This window comes from Mastigoproctus giganteus, chromosome 13, assembly GCF_048544385.1.
Source record: "Mastigoproctus giganteus isolate SK-2022 chromosome 13, ASM4854438v1, whole genome shotgun sequence".
NCBI classification, from domain to species: domain Eukaryota; kingdom Metazoa; phylum Arthropoda; class Arachnida; order Uropygi; family Thelyphonidae; genus Mastigoproctus; species Mastigoproctus giganteus.
This window is the reverse complement of record NC_143587.1, coordinates 163,760,433-163,783,875: the sequence shown is the minus strand read 5'-3', so window position 1 is coordinate 163,783,875 and position 23,443 is coordinate 163,760,433. Positions and strand designations below refer to the sequence as shown.

The 23,443-nt window shown below is 39.4% G+C and overlaps 1 protein-coding gene across 2 annotated transcripts in view; it reads right to left on the bottom strand.

The window, feature by feature from the left end:
- The window catches only part of LOC150076569 (helicase ARIP4), a 566,013-nt gene that overhangs the window by 15,891 nt on the left and 526,679 nt on the right, over positions 1 to 23,443 (bottom strand). For both annotated transcript variants that reach the window (XM_090388127.1, XM_090388128.1), the window contains one exon: positions 4,956 to 5,020. In XM_090388127.1, coding sequence (XP_090244253.1) covers positions 4,956 to 5,020 — 65 coding nt within the window. The remainder of the gene's footprint in view (positions 1 to 4,955; positions 5,021 to 23,443) is intronic.

Here is a 23,443-nt window from a genome sequence, read left to right as displayed (position 1 = left end):
TAGAATGAGCAGCAGCATGGAGAGCAAGGCAATGGAGATTTCCAGTACTGTTGAGAGTCATAGTGGAACAAATAAATACATGGGCTGTGTTAGGGTAACTAAGAGTAGAAATAAGCGCATGTATACTTGCATGTACACCAATGCTAGGAGTATAGTTAATAAATTTGATGAGTCTGAAGTGCTACTCAAAACATCAAAGGCAGATATTGGTGGGATATCAGAGATGTGGTGACACACAGATATAAGCAGTGGAGAATTGGAATTTGGGGAGTACAATGTATACAGAAAAGAAAGACAAGCCAGGAAGGAAAGAGGGATTATGTTGTTGGTTAAGAAACACATAAAATCTAAGGAAGTTGGTGTTAAAATTCATTGTTCACCAGCATACAGTACTGTATACAGTACTTTAGTACTGTATACAGGTCTGGAGGCCTCATTTCAAGAAGGATGTAGAGCTGCTGGAACGGGTACAGAGAAGGGCAACAAGATTAGTAAATGGAACAAAGGGTTGCTCTTACGAAGAAAGGCTTAAGTTTTGCAAATTACAGAGTTTGGAGACTAGGCACCGGCGAGGTGATCTGATAGAGGTGTATAAGGCTTTGAATGGTTTGAGCATGCTCAATGCCAATGGGATTCTTCATCTTTTTCAGAATAATCACCTCAGAGGGCATAAATTCAAATTGAGGAAGGACGGATGTCGGATAGATGTGCGGAAATTTGCCTTTGGCCAGCGGGTGGTTGGTTGGTGGAACCGACTTCCATCACTTGTTGTTGAAGTTGATAGCCTAAACAAATTTAAAGCTCAACTGGACAGGTATTTCGAACGAACGGAGGGGTGAAATGGGAGTGGGTTTTTTTTTTTTTTTTTTTTTTGGCTGATGCTGAATAAGCTTGCTTTCTTGCATCATATGCCTCTGCTAATGCTAATGCTAATGCTAACATCATAAAATCCATGATGTTGGTGAACAATGTAATGTTGAGTCTGTTTGGTGTGACATAAGCATTGGGAAAGGAAAAATGAGAGGAGGTGTGTGTTATAGGCCTAATGAAAATCTGATGAGTATAATGAGTATTGTGCAGGGAAATAAAGTGGGCTAGTAAATCAGAATAGCTTATAATGGGAGGGGGGGATTTTACCTTTCCAAATATTGACTGAAACTTGTGGGTTGGTCACACGTACACTAATGTGAGAAGCAATCAGAGGGAGTAATACTCTTGATCTGATTATCAGCAGTGATTATTCATGCATTAAGAATTTGCAGATAAAGGAACCAGTGGGTGACTGTGATCACAATGTTCTGGTATGGGAATTACAGGGGTCTCAGACACAGTTTTTAAATTCTGTACAGTGGGATCAACTGTTGATGTTACCAATGTTGAATTCTAAATGGGAAGCCTTCAGGGATTCAATCTTGGAGGATTTTCATTCCAACTAAGAAATACTGTTCAAGGTTCAGGCCTAAATGGCCGTCAGATGAATTAATGAAGCTTGTCTGTAATCAAGTCACAAAGGAGGTTAGGCAGCCGAAGGCAGATTACGAGAAATCTTTGGCAAAGGATGCAAAGTAAAACAGCAGAGTTCTTTACTTATGTAAGCTGTAGAAGGAAAGGGATGAATAAGATTGGACCATTTAACATAGATGGGTTGATTATTGATGATCATGCTCAGGCAGCTGATAAACTGAATGAGTATTTTGCTTCTATATTCACACATGAGGAGAGGGAATGCCAGAAGTTTATCAAACTCTAACAGGGAGCTAAGTGATTTTATAATAACTGAAAGCAAAGTGGAGGAGAAATTGTTGAAGTTAAACATAAAAAAGGCACCTGGGGTGGATAGAATCTATCCAGTTATATTGAAGGAAGCAGCGAGGGACGTTAGCAACCCTTAGCCATAATTATGAGAGCATCCTTAAATTCAGGGGAAGTTCCCATGGACTGGAGATGTGCAAATGTATCCCCAATTCACAAAGGGGGTTCAATGGGTGACACAAATTAATTATAGACCTGTTAGTTTAAATTCTGTTCTGGGGAAAATAACTGAGTCACTGGTTAAAGAAGCAGTGCAGGATCATCAAGACAAGACTGCAGTAATAGTTAAGACACAGCATGGGTTTGTTAAAGGGAGGTCTTGTCTAACCAATTTGATTGGATGCTATGATGTGGTCACAAAGGAACTGAATGCTAAATATAATTCTGATATCATATACAGGTCGACCATCACTAATCCGGCAGTGTTGGGACCTGTGGGGTGCTTGCCGGATCACCGGTGGTTATTTTAGCACATATATTTTATCCAACAGCTAACTACCTCCTTCTACCTTTAACTCATTGACTGCCAAGCTAGTTTAAGAAAAAAATTCCCCAGGGACCAAAAATACTTAGGAAATAATTTGATTAGTAATTCTAAAATAAATATTGTAATCTCAGTGTTGTCGTTTTTTTGCTTAAAAAAAAAAAAAAAAAAATATATATATATATATATATATATATAAAAAAAAAGACTTTTTTTATGTTGCATATATGTTTTATAACTAAAGTATGTTGGTTACTTTATTTCTTGAGAAGCCGTGTCGGCCACAAATGTGTGATGTTATTACGGCATACATATGACGGTCGTTTGTGATTAATTTATTGCACCCGCGGCGAGCACTGCAATAAAACTAATTGCGATAAAATAAACCATCAAACGTCGCAATAAGTTTGTCAGTATTGTTAGAGATTTTGTGAAAACAAGTTCGTTAGTGCGCTCTATTATCCATCATATTGTGTTGTGTTTTTCTGCAAGTTTGTATAAGTGTGTTGTAAAAAAAAAAAAAAAAAAAAAAAAAATCTAAGGAATGGCTAAAAGAAAATTACTAAGATAAGAGGAACTGAGAGAAATTACTGGAATTTACAATTAAACAGAGTTAAACTTCTCACAGACACACTGCTGTTAAGGTTTTCAGAAGTTCAACTTTATCTGTTATGGACAATGTACGGTGTTTGCGCTTTACACCACGAGAGGCACTTCCTTTATGCATTGGAACCAAGGCTGGGGCTAAATGTGAGCAGATTATAATAATAAATGCAGAAAAACAAGTGGGAATGGCTTGCCAGTATTTATGAGTTCGCGCCAACAGTTGATGCTGCAACCAATGCCACCAAAACAGTAGCGGTAGGTCGGTGCGCCGACCTGGGAAATTTGAAATTATGTCCGAATTAGTGGTGGAACCGGATTAGTGATGGTTGACCTGTACTTGGATTTCAGGAAAGCTTTTGATACTGTTGCACATGGAAGACTGCTGTACAAATTGGAAAGGTATGGCCTTAAGGGTAAGTTGCTACAATGGATGTTGTTGTTATTTGGTTTTTAGGAGCATTAGCAACTAAGGCCATAATTGCTCCGGGGATATGAGGTGGTCATTCCCTGACCTTTCCGCATCCTCCATATTATGGTGGTTACGGGCTCGAACCCTGGTTTAATCAAGAAGTATGTGCTACGCACTGCTGCTACTGCCCACCTGGCTACGCAGGCGCCTGCTACAATAGATAAAGGAATGGTTGAGTGGGAGATGATAGAGAGTGGTAATCAATGGACACTGCTCTTTGTGGACAAATGTTATTAGTGGAGTTCCCCAGGTTTCTGTGCTGGGCCCATCATTCTTTTGTGTATTAATCAATGATATTGATGAAGGATATTAATCTTGATATTAATCAATGATATAAAGATTAATGTCCAAGTTTGCAGATGATACAAAGGTTGGCAGGGTTGTTAATGGCAGTAAAGACAGTATATGCTACTCCAACTGGATTCAGCTAAGTTGGGCAAATCGGCTGAGAAGTGGCAAAGTGGCATTTGCATTGACAAATGCAAAGTACTGCATATGGGTAGCAATAACCCAAGAGAAATGCACCAAGTGGAAGTGGAAAGTAAAAAAGACCTGGGGTAATTTTGCAGTCAAATATGAAGTTTGCTGAGCAGTGTAGATGGGCTGCCAGGGCAGGTCATGGAGTCTTATGGATTTTGGGAGCATATGGATTTTGTTGGACAATTTGAGGAGTTTGTTAAGATGGAAGATGATGACTTTTGTTGCAACTACTAGTGATGAAGGTGAAAATCTAAAAGCTCAAATGCTGCCTTCTAAAATCGACCCCTCCAAATGCATCGAACATATCAGGGTATTGCAAGCCATCATTCTATGATGGCTTGCAATAACCCTTGAACAAAACAACTGTTGTATTTGATAATATTTGTCCAGAATGCATTTAAGACATAACTATGCAAAGAAACCGGAAAATTCCTTTAATATCAATACTGTGATTCCGCTTTTACAATTTTAGGAATAGCAATTATATATATTTATTTCAGTTAAGTTGTTTCTCTTATCGTAGCTTTACTCATAAATAAAATAAAAATCTAAACAAAATTTTATCGATAAACATAAGTTAAAATTAGACATATGTACAAAAGAAAATGGCCAAGTTTTGATATTTTTTTAGCAGACCTAGCTATTAAAAAATGTGAAAATTTAATTCCCTCGAACTCTGCATTAAAAAGATTCTATTGTGTGTGTGTGAATTTTTTTAAAAATTATATTTGAAGCAGCAAAGAAGGGAATCTATATAGACAGCACATATCTATAAGAATAAAAACATGAACGTCACACATCCTTTGTCACAGAACAGTAAGCTGAGGAAATGGAAAGGGTGTAAACACACTGTAAAAGTATATAAAATTTATCAGGTTTCAGGATTAGATGAAAATTGTTAATTCTGTAGCCACTTACAATGAAAGGTATGCTTTCAATTACAAATAATAAACTGTGAAACAATTTACCTTCTAATTTAGGAAACCTAAGAAATATAAAGCTTGGTGTATTGCTTTAATATTTTGCACACATAAATCTACTAATTATTAATTAATTCTATTATAAATTATTATAATCTTATATCAATAAAAGCAAATAACTCACTCCAAAACTCTGCTGTCCTCCTCTTGCATTTGGATGGTATAAGTTTGGCATGGTCACTCCTTCACCTACAATAAAAATTCTCTGCTATATTTTAATTTGCAAAGGGGTTTTGTTAAATAATTTATAGAATATTCTCTGCATATTCTTTATCTTAAACCATACCTTTTCTATAATTAAAAAAATTACAGGCTAAAATACAAGATATACAATTGAAATTAAAAAGTATAGTGAAATATGAATTATTTCATATTTCACTATACTGATTTATATTGATTGTTCAATCAAATGTTTTCTTAACATGTTCACTGTTGCTTATATTCTTTCGGTGCCTTGGAAGCACTTTTGTGGGATGCTGGAGCAAGTAGGTACTGCTTTTTAGGAAATGGAAGGGATTTCATTTGTGAAAAATCATCACTTCAAGTAACACCAGCATCTGTTTCTTTGCAGCATTATAACATCAACAGATGCATTTAAACAAGATTCAGAATCCGTACCACTTGAATAGAATTTATTTGAGTATCAGATGACACATTACAAAGAGCTGATTCAATTATCAGCATTAACATACTGTCCATCCCTCTTCCTTTTCAGTCTTAATGTCCCAGGCTGTGGATCTATTATAACAACCCTTTAGAGTAAAGTTACACACACACACACACACACACACACACACAATGATGTTGCTTTTTTGCCTCTACTAATGCTAATTTAAAAAAACTTCCACCACAGGTGGATTTTTTTTCATTTAGCTTCAACAATTTCTTTCCCACTTATCCTCATAACATGAGATTCTGCTACTGTTGTTAATTCATCTTACTTGTCCTAAGCACTTGCCTTCAATTCATATTTAGTTACTTATCCATTTTACTTAGCCATACAAGCTGATTTATGCATTTTAGATAATTATTTATTATTTCAAAAGGTTGAATTATACACCAGAAGACACAGGATGGGTTTGTTAAGGGGAAGTCTTGTCTGACTAATTTGATTGGTTACTATGGTGTAGTAACAAAGGAACTGGATGCAAAGAATAACTTTGATATCATATATTTGGATCTTAGAAAAGCCTTTGATACTGTTGCACATGGAAGACTGCTGCACAAATTGGAGCAGTATGGCATCGGAGGCAAATTGCTGCTAGGGATAAAGGGATGGTTGAGTGGGAGTAGACAGAGAGTGCTAATCAATGGACACTGCCTTTCATGGACTAATGTTATTAGCGGAGTCCCTCAAGGTTCAGTGTTGGGTCCATTGTTGTTTTCTGTATTTATAAATGATATTGATGATGGTATATCAGGCTTAATGTCCAAGTTTGCAGACGATTTGAAGGTTGGTAGGGTTGTTAATGACAGTATACTGCTGCAGCAGGATCTAGAAAAGTTGAGCAGATGGGCTGAGAAGTGGCAAATGAAGTTTAACATTGACAAATTTAAAGTACTACATATGGGAAGCAGTAATCCCAGAGTAACGTATCAACTCTGTGGTATTACACTGACAGTGGTAGAGAATGAAAAGGACCTGGGTGTAATGGTGTAATTGTGCAGGCAGATATGAAGTTTTCTGAGCAGTGCAGACGGTCTGCAAGAGTAGCTCATGGTGTCTTGTCGATATACAGGAATTTTTCTAGCTGGGATAAGGAGGTGTTATCCCCTTGTATAAGGCAATGGTCAGGCCACACCTTGAGTACTGTATACAGGTCTGGAGGCCTAATTTTAAGAAGGATGTAGAGCTGTTGGAACAAATACAGAGAAGGGCAACAAGATTAGTGAATGAAACAATGGGTTACTCTTATGAAGAAAGGCTTAAGTTTTGCAAATTACAGTGTCTGGAGACTAGGCACCTTCGAGGTGATCTGATAGAGGTGTATAAAGCCTTGAAATGGTTTGAGCATGTTCAATGCGGATGGGATTCTTCCTCTTGCTCAGAATAATCGCCTGAGAGGGCATAAATTCAAATTGAGGAAAGACGGTTGTAGGATAGATGTGCGGAAGTTTGCCAAATGTTTGTCAAGGCAGAACTTGACAAACATTTGGAGCTAGTGGATGGGTCAAATAAGGGTTTTTTTTTATTTTTGGCTGATGCTATATAAGTCTGCTTTCTTGCATCATGTGCCTTTGCTAATGCTAATAACAAAATCATTCGGCTCCCTGTTAGAATTTGATACACTTCTGACAATTCCATTCCTAAAAAATTCCTCCCGTGTGAATGTAGATGCTAAAATACCTATTCAGTATGTCTGCAATGCGAGTTGGATCATCAGCAGTATAACCATTCATATCTAGTGGGCCAGCATGATTCATCTCCTTTGTGCTAGGGTTTACATAAGTAAAGAAATGTTTAGCACTTATCTGCATTCTTTTGGAGAAAATTTTTGTAATCTTTAGTCCTTGAAGGTGTCACAGATATTCTCTTAGATATGCCAAGCTGTGCTTGCTACCTGGAGTCTAAAATGCTAATTTAAATGATATTCGGGTGACACTCAAGTCAAATGGATCTAATTTTGATTAAGTCCGATCAGTCTGTGACAGCCAAATCCTCTGCTTGCACCTTCAAGAGGGTAGGACTGTTGTTAACCCTGGATATAATCCCCATGCGCATCCTGAAGTAGGGCAACCTGAAGTAGGGCAACACTGAACCTTGAGGGACTCCGCTAATACTGTGGGTGATTACCCAGGTGCAAACCAACGTAAACCAATGTGTCACCAACACCACAAGAGGACATGCAGACCTCTGTGTTACCTGGCAATACTAGGTGGTAGATGACTCTCATCAACCAGTGCAATATCATCATTTTGCTTATTAGAGGCTTGAAGTGGTTGGAACCCATGTTGGTCAGCAGAGCAAAGATCTGGTAAACCATCCCCATCATGCAGTATGATTGATGTCTTTTGAGGTTATGATGGACATCATGAAAAGATCCAACTTTCCTTACATTTCGCAAGTACAGCTCTAAAACTGTGTTCACAGGCTGGCCGCTAGTTAGTAAATCAGGCTGAATCTATTGGTAACTTTCTAGATTTCCGGATTCGGATAGTGACTGGTCAGATTACTGTTTCAAAATTTCTGATGTCAACATTTGCTCAGATTGTGTCAGTGAAATTATTCTAGTAGGAATAGAATCCTTTATTCCACACCCCACATTAATATCTCGAAATTTATCTGAATTTTGGTTTTCCAATAAATGTGCTAAGGCGTTCAAGAGAAGAACGTTGCATATTGTAATTAGCTTGTTTCCAAATCTTCAGTCACATTTTCTACTGACATCAAATCTCATAACGATTGTAAAGCAGTTATTAATCAATTCAAACTAGATTTCAAACAGGCTAAGAGTAGAAAATTCTCTTCTTGTGCATTGGTAGTCGAGCATTCTGGTTTCTTTTGCCAAAGCTACTGGCTGCAACCTTTTCCCATCTCTGTTTAAACCAGATGGTACTATTGCCACTTCAGTCAAGGATAAAGCTGACATGCTAGCATCCTATTTTTCTTCCAACTTGTGTATTAATGATCTTGGTAATATCACCTCTCACCTTCCTAGTACGTTCCATTCAATGCCTCCTGTGGTCTTTCATCAAAAGAATGACAGAAGGATTTTGAACAATCTTGATGCTAAGAAAGCTGCAGGTACTCAAGGTATTTCTCCTCCTGTTTTCAAAACCAGTGCTCCTGAACTGTTCTGTGTTGTCTTTTTCCACTTTATTATTCCAAAGGTGTTTTTCCTTCTGCTTGTAAATTTGCTCATATCCAGCCAGTTCCTAAAAGGAGTGACAAATCCCTCCCATCCAATTATTGTCCCAGTGCAATTACTTCTACTCTTTCTAAAGTAATGGAGAAATCAATCAACCATCAACTCTTAAATTATCTAGAAACCTCCCATCTGATCAATGATTGCCAGTATGGATTCTGCCACTGTAGATTCACTGGTGATATTCTGGCTTATGTTATGCATTTTTGGACAAATTCAATGGAAAACTGTGATGCAAGCAGTTGCTCTTGACATTTCAAAGGCTTTTGATCGTGTTTGGCATAAAGGCCTTCAAAATAAGATTCAATTTTATGGTTTGCCAAGTGTTTTTTGTAATTGTTTGTCAATTTTTTTTTTCTGACTGGTCACTGCAGGTGATGGTAAATGGCTCTCTTCTGTCTTCTAATTCTGCACTAATGCTGGTGTTCCCCAAGGTTCAGGGTAAACCCAAATGGAGATGATATCTCTATTTGGGTTTACCCTGACTTCTATCCTCTCTAGGCACATTACAAATATTGCTTCCTCTGCATCTAAAAAAACAGGATTTTGTCTTTTGCTCTTGGCATTACTTTGCTTCCAAGAAGTTGTTCACTCTGTACAAATCACAAATCCAACCTGCCATAGAATATTGTTCCCACATCTGGAGTAGTGTCCCTAAAACTCAGATTCCATTCAAAAGAGGGCAGTTAGGTTAATTAATGACTCTTCTCTAAAATAGTCTCTCCACTCTCTATCTCATAGACTTTTTTTGTGCTGCATGCCTTTTCTATAGATACTTCCATGGGTACTGTTCTTCTGAATTGGCTTCTATAATTCCTGCTCTCTCTTTCAAAGCAATCTGAGAATGTGTCATTACTACTCAACAACCTTTTGCTGTCCAAGTTCAAACTCGCAGAACCAACTTTTCTTCTTCCTCATTTATTCATTCAAATTACGTTTTCTGGAACACTCTTCCCTCATATTTAATTCCTGTTAATCACAATCTACAGAAGATCGTCTAATGTCAACAAATATCTTCTTTCATCTTCTTACCCTCCAATCCATGCATAGGTTCTAATACCTCTTGTGTTTGGAATTTTCATAAAAAAAAAGCTGCTTTAGTTTGCCTAACCTCGTTTGTAGTCTGCAAACGAGTTTGCTGTTTTGCTAGTCTGTAAATTGATTGCAGACTAATTTATATCTGCAGCAGGCCTCTGTATCACCCAGTAATTTACATGCATTTCATTCAAAATGAATGAAATGCATGTAATGATTTCTTCTCTGCCACGAGTCTCACCAGTTTATCTGACATCCATTGAATTAATAAAACAACAAAAAAATGAATAAAATAAAATAAGAATAAGCAAGCATGTCTAATATATATATTTTTTTATTTATTATTTTATTTCTTTTATAATTTTTATACCATTCAAAATTCCACAGTTCTATTTTTAAAATTCAAACAGCCGCCCACACCTTTTTGGAATTAAACAAATTTATACGACTCATTTTTTTATCCTTGACCCTAGAGTAAATTCAAAAATTTGTTGCACATACCTTTCAAAGACTGTATATCATCTTTAGAAGATCTCTCAGCATTGCTTTTAATTACAGCTTTGGTTTTGACAGGAATTAAAAATTCATATTAGTCAAGTTCACAAAACAAACCAGCCCTTAAAATACACACCATACACTTTTTCTTTTTTGAATTGGGAGCTTTCTGGTGCAAGGAAAGGGTACAAAAAAAGGAGAACAAAAGGGTACTATTACCAAGCAAGGGTTCAATTCAGTAAATTACAGTAAGCAGATGATGATGAGAGAAGCATATGCACGAGATTGTGTTTTTTTTTTTGTAGTTGTTGGCACATCGGCTTCTGTGGCCATAGTGCACCTCCCAAGGTTTTTGCAGTACTTTGATCCAAGCCCGAGGCGGGATTCGAACCCGCGACCTTTGGGTTGCCAGGTAGGCACTTTACCCACCTGGCTAGCCCGGTCGGCCACGAGGTTGGTGAACGCTAAATGGAAGGAACACAAATGGGTTACTGGGCAGAATCAGTACGCACTCTACACTGTCAACACTTGCTGTTGACAGTGTAGAGTGCGTATGTGGGGCGCATGCCAATTTTCGTTGCATTGCAAGACAACTGCCTCCATAACATTCATGAACCTCGTGCACGTGCCATGACCATGCCTGGCATTATTTGATGTTCAATTGTAAAGTTTTTTTGTATATTAATGTCAGCTGATGATGGGACCCATCGTCCCGATATAGTTTGTATACAGTATTTGTAAATATTTTAGTTCTGCTCTTTCAAATGCAGTAATATTCCTCATGCATTATGGAACCTGAAGCAAAAGGCCTTTTCCTAAGTAACCTATTTGAAGATTCAATGCGTGAGGTATAATAATATTGGTTTAAATTAACTATATAATATCAGTGTAGATACACCATACTTTACCCATAAATTAAACTACGTATGTAGTGTGAAGGCATCATTTTTAATTGTATCTCATATTGTGGCCAACTTTACAACGAGTTACCAAGTATTGCATTACTTTGAATAAGTAATGCTTCTCTAGTAGAGAAGACTACTGTTATTTATTCTCAGTGGATACCACCACCCAGATGGTCACTGTTTCAAAGCTGTTAGCCTATCATCAGTGGGTGAGCAGGTACCCTGATAATGCAAACACGAAGGTAGTCACAACAATGCCTTCACACTACATAATTCAGGTAGTTTAATTTATGGGTAAATTATGGTGTATCTACAATGATATTATATAGTTAATTTAAACCCATATCATATTATGCTTTGCACATTGAATCTTCAAATATTGTATCATTCTGTACACCATTTGGCACCTCTCATATTGTGGAACCACTTTGCAACTGTGATGGCATGTCTGAATTATCAGGGTACCAATGATAGGCCAACAGAAACGGTGACCGTCTGGGTGGTGGTATCCACTGAGAATAAATGACAGTAGTCTTCTCTATTAGAGAGGCATTACTTATTCAAAGTAGTGCGATACCTGATATCTCGTTGTGAAGGTAGCCACAATATGAGATGCAATTAAAAACGATGCCTTCACTATGTACGTAGTTTAATTTATGGGTAAACTATGGTGTATTTACGTCGATATTATATAGCTAAGTAACCTATATAAATGCAGATAAATAATTACATAGTGATATTTATTCGACCTTGAGAATAAATATCACTACAAATGCACAGATAAATAATTACATAGGTCGTTTCCTGATTATATATCGATCAGTGCGTTTCAACAGGTGTGCCCTTTACTTAGAAAAGATTTGACTTATTCCGTCATACCTCTACATAACTGGGTAGATATCTCACAGAGAGCGAATACAATTTGTAATTTGTAAATATTGTAGTTTAGTATTTTGTAAATATTGTAGTTTAGTATTTTGTAAATATTTCAGTTAAATATTTTAGTCCTGCTCTTTCAGATGCGACAATATTCCTCATGTATTATGGAACCTGAAGCAAAAGGCCTTTTCCTAAGTGACCAATGTAAACGCAATTAATAATTACATAGTGATATTGGCTGAAGTCCAGTATAGTATACGCCGGCAAGTACTTCGATGAAAGCATCTCCTTTTTCTGATTGTTTTGTGTCATCGAGGAGATGGGCTTAGCTTAGATAGGGTGTTTTCCCCTCCATTCCGCTGTTTTAAAATGAAAAAAAAAAAAAAAAAATTAAAAACAGCAGCAAATGTGGGGAAAAACACCATAAGCATATTGACCTAGGAGGACAGTGGGCAGGGCAAGCAGTGGCTGCCAATCATTGCTTTGTTCCTGTCCATTTGTCAAAGTATGGGAGTCACAATTTGTCAATTGCTGCTTTCTCACTATTTTGCTTGCCGCCACACTGGAGGGTGTACACTGTTCTGGAATTTTACCGTGATATTTATTTGATCTTGAGAATGCTGCGCACTACAAATGCACAGGAAAATAATTACAGAGGTAATTTGCTGATTAGATATTGACCAGTGCATTTTCTACGTAATAGACAGTTGTGTCTTTTACGTAGAAAAGCGTGTGCGGTGGGCGAACAAGGGCGAAGTCCCCCAGAATACCATTAAAAAAAATACTAAATGAAGAGGATTACAAGTTGGATGAATAATGAAGTTGGCAGATTATTTGAGCAAAAAAAGACAACATGGAAAAGTTAAAGATCAATAAAAAGTGCTGAAGCCTATAACAGCTGCAAATTGATCTGTAATAGTGCCACAGAAAAGGTTAGGCTGGCAAAGGCATATTATGAGAAATCACTAGCAAAGAGAGGGGATAAGGAATTCTTCACACACATAAATGCAAAGAAAAGAAGGACAAACAAAATCAGAAGCTTATGTAATGGACGTGGGATAGTATTATATAGCCCAACTGATGTTTCTTTGTATTGATATTTACAAAAGAAAAACCCTTTGTGTTGAAGAGAAATTATGGGAATGGAGTTGAAAAATATGTAATTAATGATATTGAAATTTAGTTAATGATATTGAAATTTCACATGATTATTTAATGAAAAACTTTCGAGACTACAGTTTAGTAATGCTCCTGGATTGATGGCATATACCCTACGGAGAGGCCTTCGTAGCTGAATGGTCAGGAGCGGGAGTGTAGTAGCACACGCTCCTTGAGTAGACCGGGGTTCAAGCCCCTAACTGCTGAATACGGTCAATCTGCCAACTCGCACTGGACCAGCGTGGCAGATTCCATTTCCCTCAACATGAATTGTTGAGGAAGCTTCTATCCTGCAGTGGGTTGATAATGGCTGCAGTTTACCTTTTTTTTTTTTACCCTATAATTTTAAGGGAGGCGGCAAGTGAGTGCACTGAACCATTAAGGCTAATTATGAGAGGATCACTGGACTCAGGAGAGATTCTGTTGGATTAGAAAAGTGCCAATGTATAGCCAATGCATAAAGGGGGTTCTAAGAGTGTAGTTTGTTTGTTTGTTATTTGGTTTTTAAGAGCATTAGCAACTAAGGCCATATTGCTCCGGGAATATGCGGTGGTCATTCCCTGACCTTTCCGCATCCTCCGTATTTGGTGGTGATGGGCTCGAACTCCGGTCTAATCAAGAAGCGTGTGCTGCTACTTGAGCTGCTCCTTCCCTCTAAGAGTGTAGTGGGAAAAATCATGGAAGTAATGCTCCAGGTGGAATTCTGGATCAGAATTCAGGATTATATAGAAATTGAATTTTGAAGGATATACAGCATGGTTTTGTAAAGGCAAAATCGTGTTTAACAAATCTGGTTAGCTATTTTGACAGGGTCATTCATGAGCTGGAGTTAGGAATAATTTCAACATTTTTTATTTAGATTTCCGCAAGCACTTGACTCAGTCCCACGTGGGTGGGTACTTTATGAGCTGGAACAGGTTGGAATCACTGGGAAAATGCTTAAATGGATAGCAGGATGGTTTCAGGGCAGGAGGCAGAGGGTTGTGATAAATGGTATTCTTCAGACTGGGATAATGTAAGAAGTGGGGTTCCTCAAGGATCAGTATTGGGACCACTGTTGTTTTTGATTTTCTCAAATGACACCAATGAAGGGACAGACACTGTGATGTCTAAATTTGTAGATGATGTTAAGATCGGTAGAGCAGTTAATGATCACGGCCAAGCAGAGCTTCTTCAGAATGACCTAGATAGACTTCACGGATGGTCAGAAAAGTGGCAGCTATGCTTTAATTCAGCAAAATGCAAGGTATTACACCTGTGGAACAGCAACCCCAAAATAATTTATACACTTGGCGGAGTTGAACTAAACCCAGTACTGGAGGAAAGGGACTTGGGTGCTACGATATGGTTAGACATGAAATTCTCCAAGCATTGTAGACAGGTTTCAAGGAAGGCTCATGGAGTCCTAGTGAAGATTTATAGATAAGGAAGTCATAATCGCATTATATAAGCCTATTGTTAGACCACACTTGGAATACCGTGTTAAGGTATGGAGACTGCACTTAAAAAAGACATTGAGCTTCTTGAAAGGGTCCAGAGATGGGTAACTTGCCTGGTGAGATCGGCAAATGGTGTCCATATGAGGAAAGACTTCAAATACGTGGGTTGCACAGCTCTTGGAAACTGGAAACAGGAGAACGGATTGAGGTGTTTAAGACTCTGAGAGGCAAAAGTAAAATGAACGAGGATGAAATTTGCACAGTTATAAATGATTCTAGACACAGTTATAAATTCAAGTTGGGGGGGGGGGGAGATGTTTAACCTGGATTGCAGGAAGTTTTATTTTAGCCAGTGAATTATAAATTACTGGAATAAGTTACCTACAGAGGAGAGAAATGCATAGGTTGTCTATTTTCTTTCCTTTTATCTCTCTATACATTAAAAATCACATACAGTGGCAATCATATACTGTGCAATGTGCCTACCTGTTATCACCTATGGAGCTGGTATTAATATTAGTAGTAGTGGCATGTGATGCAAGAAAGCAAGTGTATGAGCTTATGCAGCATCAGCCAAAAAAAAAAGAAAAAAAAAAATCACACCATTCCCTCCAAATGCCTGTCCAGTTCCTCCTTAAATTTATTTAACCTATCAACTTCCACAACAGATGGAAGTTTGTTCCAGCAATTAACCACCCACTGGCTAAAGGCATATTTCTGCACATCTATTCTACATGACTTTTCTTAATTTGAATTTATGCCCCCTTAGGTTCGTAATCTGAACACGCTGAATTCTGATGGAAGGATCCCATCAGAATTCAGCGTGCTCAACCCATTCAAGGCCTTATACACCTCAATCAGATCACCGCACAGGTGCCTAGTCTCCAGCCACTGAAATTTGCAGAACTTAAGCCTCTCTTGGTAAGAGGATCCCTTCATTCCCCCTCACCTGTTCACCTGTTTCCTGTTTCTTACCATGCTCTGCATTCCTAATAATCTGCAGAGCATGCAAGAAACATTCCTGTTTCTTGCCATGCTCTGCCATGGTAAGAAAACAGGAATAAATTAGAATCGATACAAAGGACAATACTACTCACTATTACCAGACCATGTTGCACGGTAAGCACACCTGCGCTATAGTTGCTGGCTGGAGCTCTCCCACTTTACCTGGAAGTAGCCAAATGAGGCTTATATTATAGACTTCAAAAGGGCCCACACAATTTCTGGAGGGGGGGGGTAGATAGCCCTTGATACAGCCAATACCTTCGATGCTGAAAGAAAAAGAATAGCCACAAAGCTCCATGAGCAATGGCAAACAAAGTGGGAGCAGGAAACTAGAGATCTGGTTACCAAAAGGTTTCTGCCCTGGGTGGCAATGGTTAGCCCAAAGCCACCTAAGTGGTATGCTCCTGGACTTTTTACAACATTTATACTGACAGGTCATGGTTTCTTAAAGGCAAAACTAACCTCCTTGGGGTTGACTGATGACCCAAACCGCACCTGAAGCAAGAGTGAAGACTCAGCACATATTCTATATGAATGTATAATTTATGACATCCCTAGAACACAGCACAGCTAATAGCACAGATTGGCCAGGGGAGAAGATAGTTAGTTAGTTATTTGGTTTTTAGGAGCATTAGCAACTAAGGCCATATTGCTCCGGGATATGCAGTGGTCATTCCCTGACCTTTCCGCATCCTCCGTATTTGGTGGTGACGGGCTTGAACCCCAGGGGAGAAGAACATCTGTTGATCATAAGAGAGGATATTATAAAGCCTTTACAACCTTCAGACAGCAAATATTCGAAATGCACAGAACTATCCAAAGAATGGCAATTCAGCACCCCCCCCATAATTAAAAAATAATAATCAAAATTGCCCACATTTCCCACCACACCCAGATGATGACTTGAAAACTGTCATGATAGCAGTATTCTGCACCCTGACATGACAACACTTGATTGAACTGAGTATCCCCAGGACTACTTTCTGTGGGAATCCGAGGCACCACACCAAATAAGTAATCATGTAGGGGAGGGAGATGTACAGGCAGCCAGGGAAGCAGAATAGCTGAAAAATATCAGTAAGCTAGTAGCAAGGGGAAGCAATGTAGAATGAATGAGAATGAAAGACAGAATTAATAGGAATTAAGGTAAAAGGAAGTAGTAGTAGTAGTAGTAACAAGTGATGCAAAAAAGCAAGTGTATGACCTTATGCAGCATCAGCCAAAAAAAAACACCATTCTCTTCAAAAGCCTGTCCAGTTCCTCCTTAAATTTATTTAACCTATCAACTTCCACGACAGATGGAAGTTTGTTCCAGCAATTAACCACCCACTGGCTAAAGGCATATTTCTGCACATCTATTCTACATGACTTTTCTTAATTTGAATTTATGCCCCCTTAGGTTCGTAATCTGAACAAGTGGAAGGATCCCATCAGAATTCAGCGTGCTCCACCCATTCAAGGCCTTATACAATCAGATCACTGCGCAGGTGCCTAAGTCTTCAGCCACTGCAATTTGCAGAACTTAAGCCTCTCTTGTTAAGAGGATCCCTTTATTCCCCTCACCAATCTTGTTGCCCTTCTCTATACAAGCTCAAGCAAATCTACATCCTTCCTAAAATTAGGCCTCCAGACCTGTACGCAGTACTCAAGGCATGGCCTGACCATTGCCTTATAACAGAGGAACAATCACCTCCTTTTCTCTGCTAGCAAAATTCCTATATATCATTGACAAAACCCCATGACCTGCCCTGGCAGCCTGTCTGCATTGCTCAGAAAACTTCATATCTGACTGCACTCCCAGGTCTTTTTCATTTTCTACCACCTCAAGTGTAGTACCACTCAGTTGGTACATTTCTCTGGGGTTACTTCTACCCATATGCAGTACTTTGCATTTGTCAAGGTTAAACTTCAGTTGCCACTGCTTAGCCCATCTGCCCAAATTATCTAGATCCTGTTACAGTAGCACACTGCCATTACTGTCATTAACAATCCTACCAACCTTTGTATCCTGCAAACTTTGACACTAAGCCTGATATACCTTCATCAATATCACTGATAAATATACAAAACAAGAGGACCCAACACCGAACCCTGTGGGACTCCACTAATAACATTAGTCCACGAAGAGCAGCACCCATTAATTACCACCCTCTGTCTTCTCCCACTCAACCATCCTTTTATCCATTGTAACAACTTACCCCTAATACCATTCTGCTCCAATTTGTACAATAGTGTTCCATGCGCAACAGTGTCAAAAGCTCTCCTTAGTGTCAGTTTTGGTGAAAGAAAGAGAGTGGAAAGAGAGAGTGACTGAGTGTTATAGTGAATGGGAATGAGTGGAAGGGCAAATGCAATTGGTCGAAAGGATACAAAGTTAATAACTTAACATTCCTTTATATATACTAACAAACATTTACTAGTGACACAACCATTATCACTGCATTCTCCTATGTCCTGTAAAAAACTTGTGGCTAAGCCTGGAACACAACTGAAGAATAAAAGTAAATTGATGTGGCCAGAGAGTGCAGTGAATAAAGCATGAGTTGAATAAATGAAATGAAAGCCAGAAGAATGAATGAGAGTGTAAGTGTGTGTGAAAAAGAACACAAACCATAAATGTTATAGTTAAGTACACAAGAATATAAAAGATTAAAACCCAGTTTTAATCTTTTATATTCTTGCTTATTTAACTTAACTATTAGGCATCAGTATTTAAAATTACACTATACACCATTGCACCCCCCCACTGTGTATAAAAATAGAATGCAAGTAGAGTGAGAATACATATTACGAAAGTAAATGTATGTCTCTCCGCCCACTGCCAGCTAACATATCCAACCTCTGGGGCAGGATGGGCAGTTTGACCATCCTACCATATTCAACACTTACATGGACCTGACAAAAATCACAGATGAAGACATACTGCAGCTCTGCTGCCGACAAATCATTTGGTGATCTGAACCGGGTACTCAAACGCAGTTCACCTTAAAAGCCCCATCTCAGGTGTGGGGGGGGGAGTTTGGTTTCTGTCTCTCCCCCCTCCCTGCCTACTCATCTGAAAATCATTGGATGTGGCCTGACATACTACATAATCAAAGGGATTACCATTACCTTCTTGGGGCATACAATAGAACAAGAAAACGGAGAAAAACAAGAGAAAGCACGATTGCAGGCACACCTGAAACAAACGTGGCAGACCAGATGGTCCACCTCGCAAAGGGGTAGGGTAACAAGGAAATTCAACCCCTTGTAGGAAAAAACTACCCGAAGTCACCTGCGTGGCTCCACCCAGGCCTCTATCCAACCTTCATGCTGACTGGCCACAGGTCCTATAATGACAAACTCTCCATGCTGTGTATACTCCAAGATCCAAATTGTCCTCATGGAGAAAGAGAAAGCTGGGAGCATCTGATGTACCAGTGCCCCATATACAAAGACCTGCGGGGAATCTTCATAAAGAGACTGAGATTCATACCCCAACGACAAGAACATCACCTATTGGATTCAAGGGACAAATACCAAATCCTGTCCAGATTTGCCTGGGACCTCTTCACAAGAAGAACTCCAAATGCGACCAGGAACTGACGAGAAGATCCAATGAAGAGAATGTTTTAAGCAAAACCACACAAGGACAAGACATCGCAGGAGACATTGAGTATGACTCTCAACTACAATGATCAATCCTCCTGAGCACTCAAAGAATGAGATGAGACCCTGCTCGTATGTGCGACCCAAGAACATGAGACACAGACGACCAGTCAACTCTACAACCAAGGACAGGAACACATTCCTTATGTGACCTAGGACTGAAAACATTCCACAATTCATTATTACAAAATAGGACCCATAGAAATCATGACAGGGACACTGTCCCAGATATGATCATTAGTTAACTGATAAAAGGTGCCATCCTCTGAACAGACATCCGAGCACCGAGAACTAATGTGACGACTTGCAAAGCAACTGATAGGACAACTGACTGAAGACTTAAATTGTACGTTTAAATAAATACATATAACGACTTAGATTACAAACGTAATATAATTAATAACATAACATAATTAATTAATAAATTAATAGAATCATGACTCAGACCAGAGCAGCAAAGCAAAAGGCTCAAGCTAATGGAAGTGCTGTGGCTCAGAGCAGAACTGAGGGGGGCAGTTGTCCTCTGACTCACAGCCTTATAAAATGCACTGTTTGCTTGATGTTTGCAGAGCAATCGGGTACGGGACTTGATACTGCCAAGGGGGATGTCTTTGTGTGTGCGCGATGCAAGGAGTGTAACGATATCAGGCAACAACTCGGCGTTCTTTTGGGCCTATATGAGAGCTTGAAGGACAGGGTGGATGCCCTCGAAGAAACTAAATTGAGGGGCCCATCAAGCTCTCAGCTGCCCACATCAACGCCAGAGCTTGCACTTGGGCATCGCGTGACACAGAGACAACCCCCAAGGCAGAATGCGCTGGTCCCGAAGGAACTAGTAGTTGTTGGTGACTCTATTGTCAGGGAAACGGGGAACATGCTTTGTAAAAAAGATAGGTGGAACAGGACCAGGGTATGTCTGCCAGGGGCAAAGGTTGATGACGTTGTAGAGCGAATATCATCTTTTAAGGGCACAAAAGGTGATATAGTTGTACACGTTGGCACTAATAATATTAAGAGTAGGAGACCGGCAGAATTACTTAACAAGTACAGGTCACTGTTGAACAAAAGCCGAGAATTAGGGTTGAATTTGAAAGTGTCTGCAATTCTGCCCAGACACGATAGGAGGGAGTATATGATGAGAGCCTTGTCGATCAATTCGGCCCTGGAAAGATTGTGCAAGGCTCAAGGGGTAGAATTTTTTTCAGCCTGGACTGTACTTGTTAACAGGAGAGATTGCTTCTACAGGGATGGGATACACTTAAATAGAAAGGGTGCAAGAATATTTGCTGATGCTATCGAGGCAGTGTTAGGTGGGTCGGAAAACTGCTAGCTTGGGGGGAGACAAAGACCAATAGATTGACAGTAGCCACTGGCAGAGGTGAAAGAGATTCTTGCACTGCTTCTATTAGAATGAGCAGAAGCCTGAAAAACAAGATGCATGGTATTTCAGAGACTGCTGGGAGCCATTGTGGTACAAGTAAACACATGGGTTGTGTTAGGGTAGCTAAGAATAGAAACAGGTGCAGGTATACTTGCGTGTACACCAATGCTAGGAGTTTAGTAAATAAATTTGATGAATTTGAGGTATTGCTCAAAACATCGAAGGCAGATATTGTTGGGATATCAGAGACGTGGTGTCACACAGATATAAGGGATGCGGAACTGCAATTTGGGGAGTACAACGTCTACAGAAAGGATAGACAGGATAGGAAGGGGGGAGGTGTTATGCTATTAGTTAAGAAACACATAAAAACCGAGGAAGTGAAGCCAGTCGACATCGCTGGACAGTGCAGTGTGGAGTCAGTTTGGTGTGACATAAGCATTGGGAGATCAAAATTGAGAGTAGGAGTGTGCTATAGGCCTAATGACTCTGATGAGTATAATAAGGAACTGTACAGGGAAATAGAGTGGGCCAGTAAATCAGAGTGTCTTATAATGGGAGATTTTAATTTCCCAGATATTGACTGGAATTTGGGGGCTGGATACTCACACACTAGCAGGGCTTTTGTGGATTTATTGGATGATTGTTTTCTACATCAGCATGTTCGGGAGGCAACTAGAGGGAGTAATACTCTTGATTTGATTATCAGCAGTGATTCTTCATGCATTAAGAATCTGCAGATAAACGAACCTCTAGGTGGCAGTGATCACAGTGTGCTGAAGTGGGATTTACTCAAAGAGGTAACTACCATTAGGGGTAAAGGGAAGGGTTACTGCTTCCGTAAAGGCGACTACGATGGACTGAGACAGTATTTAAATTCTATACAGTGGGACCAACTGATGATGTTACCAACAGCAAATTCAAAATGGGAAGCATTCAAAGAACTTATCTTGGAAGCTACTAGGCTTTACATACCAACTAAGAAATATTGTTCAAGGTTTAGGCCAAAATGGATGTCAGATGAACTAATGAGGCATATGGCAGAGAAGAAAAATGCATGGGATACTTACAAATTAACACATGACACAGAAGCCTATGATAGATACAAGTTGATATGCAACCAAGTTACAAAGGAGGTTAGGCAGGCGAAGGCAGATTACGAGAAATCCTTGGCAAGGGATGCAAAGAAAAACAGCAAAGAGTTCTTTACTTATGTAAACTCTAGAAGGAAAGGGATGAATCAGATTGGTCCACTTGATATTGATGGGTCAAGTGTTGATGATCCTGCTCAGGTGGCTAACAAACTAAATGAATATTTTGCATCGACATTCACACATGAGGAGTTATTCAGCGAGGGGAATGCCAGAGGTGTATTCAACTCTAGCAGTAAGTTACAGAATCTTGAAATAACTGGGAGTAAAGTGGAGGAGAAACTGTTGAAGATAAACACAAGAAAGGCACCCGGGGTGGATGGGATCATCCAGTTATATTAAAGGAGGCAGCAAAGGAAGTAAGCAAACCCTTAGCCATAATTATGAGAGCTTCCTTGGACTCAGGGGAGGTACCCATAGACTGGAAATGTGCAAATGTGACCCCAATTCACAAAGGAGGATCAAAGGCTGACACAAGTAATTATAGACCTGTGAGCTTGACTTCTGTTCCAGGAAAATTAATGGAGGCACTGGTTAAAGACGCACTGCAGGATCATTTAGACAAGACTTCAGTTATAGCTCAGACACAGCATGGTTTTGTTAAGGGGAAGTCTTGCCTGACCAACTTGATTGGATACTATGATGCAGTCACAAAAGAACTGGATGCAGGGAATAACTTTGATATTATATACTTGGATCTTAGAAAAGCTTTTGATACTGTTGCACATGGAAGACTGCTACACAAATTGGAGCAGTGTGACATTGGAGGCAAATTGCTGCTATGGATAAAGGGGTGGTTGAGGGGGAGAAGACAGAGAGTGGTAATCAATGGACACTGCTCATCGTGGACTGATGTTATTAGTGGAGTCCCTCAGGGCTCAGTGTTGGGTCCATTATTGTTTTCTGTATTTATAAATGATATTGATGATGGTATATCGGGATTAATGTCCAAGTTTGCAGACGATACAAAGGTTGGCAGGGTTGTCAAGGACACTACTGACACTATGCTTCTGCAACAGGATCTGGAAAGGTTGAGCAGATGGGCTGAGAGGTGGCAAATGAAGTTTAACATTGACAAATGTAAAGTACTACACATGGGAAACAGCAACCCCAGAGCAACGTATCAACTCTATGGTACAACACTGACAGTGGTAGAGAATGAAAGGGACTTGGGGGTGGTTGTGCAGGCAGATATGAAGTTCTCTGAGCAGTGCAGACGGGCTGCAAGAGTAGCTCATGGAGTATTGTCAATGATATACAGGAATTTTTCCAGCAGGGATAAGGAGGTGATTATTCCATTGTATAAGGCGATGGTCAGGCCACACCTAGAGTACTGTATACAGGTCTGGAGGCCTCATTTCAAGAAGGATGTAGAGCTGCTGGAACGAGTACAGAGAAGGGCAACAAGATTAGTGAATGGAACAAAGGGGTGCTCTTACGAAGAAAGGCTTAAGTTTTGCAAATTACAGTGTCTGGAGACTAGGCACCAGCGAGGTGATCTGATAGAGGTGTATAAAGCCTTGAATGGTTTAAGCATGCTCAATGCTGATGGGATTCTTCCTCTAGCTCAGAATAATCACCTGAGAGGGCATAAATTCAAATTGAGGAAAGACAGATGTAGGATAGACGTGCGGAAATTTGCCTTTAGCC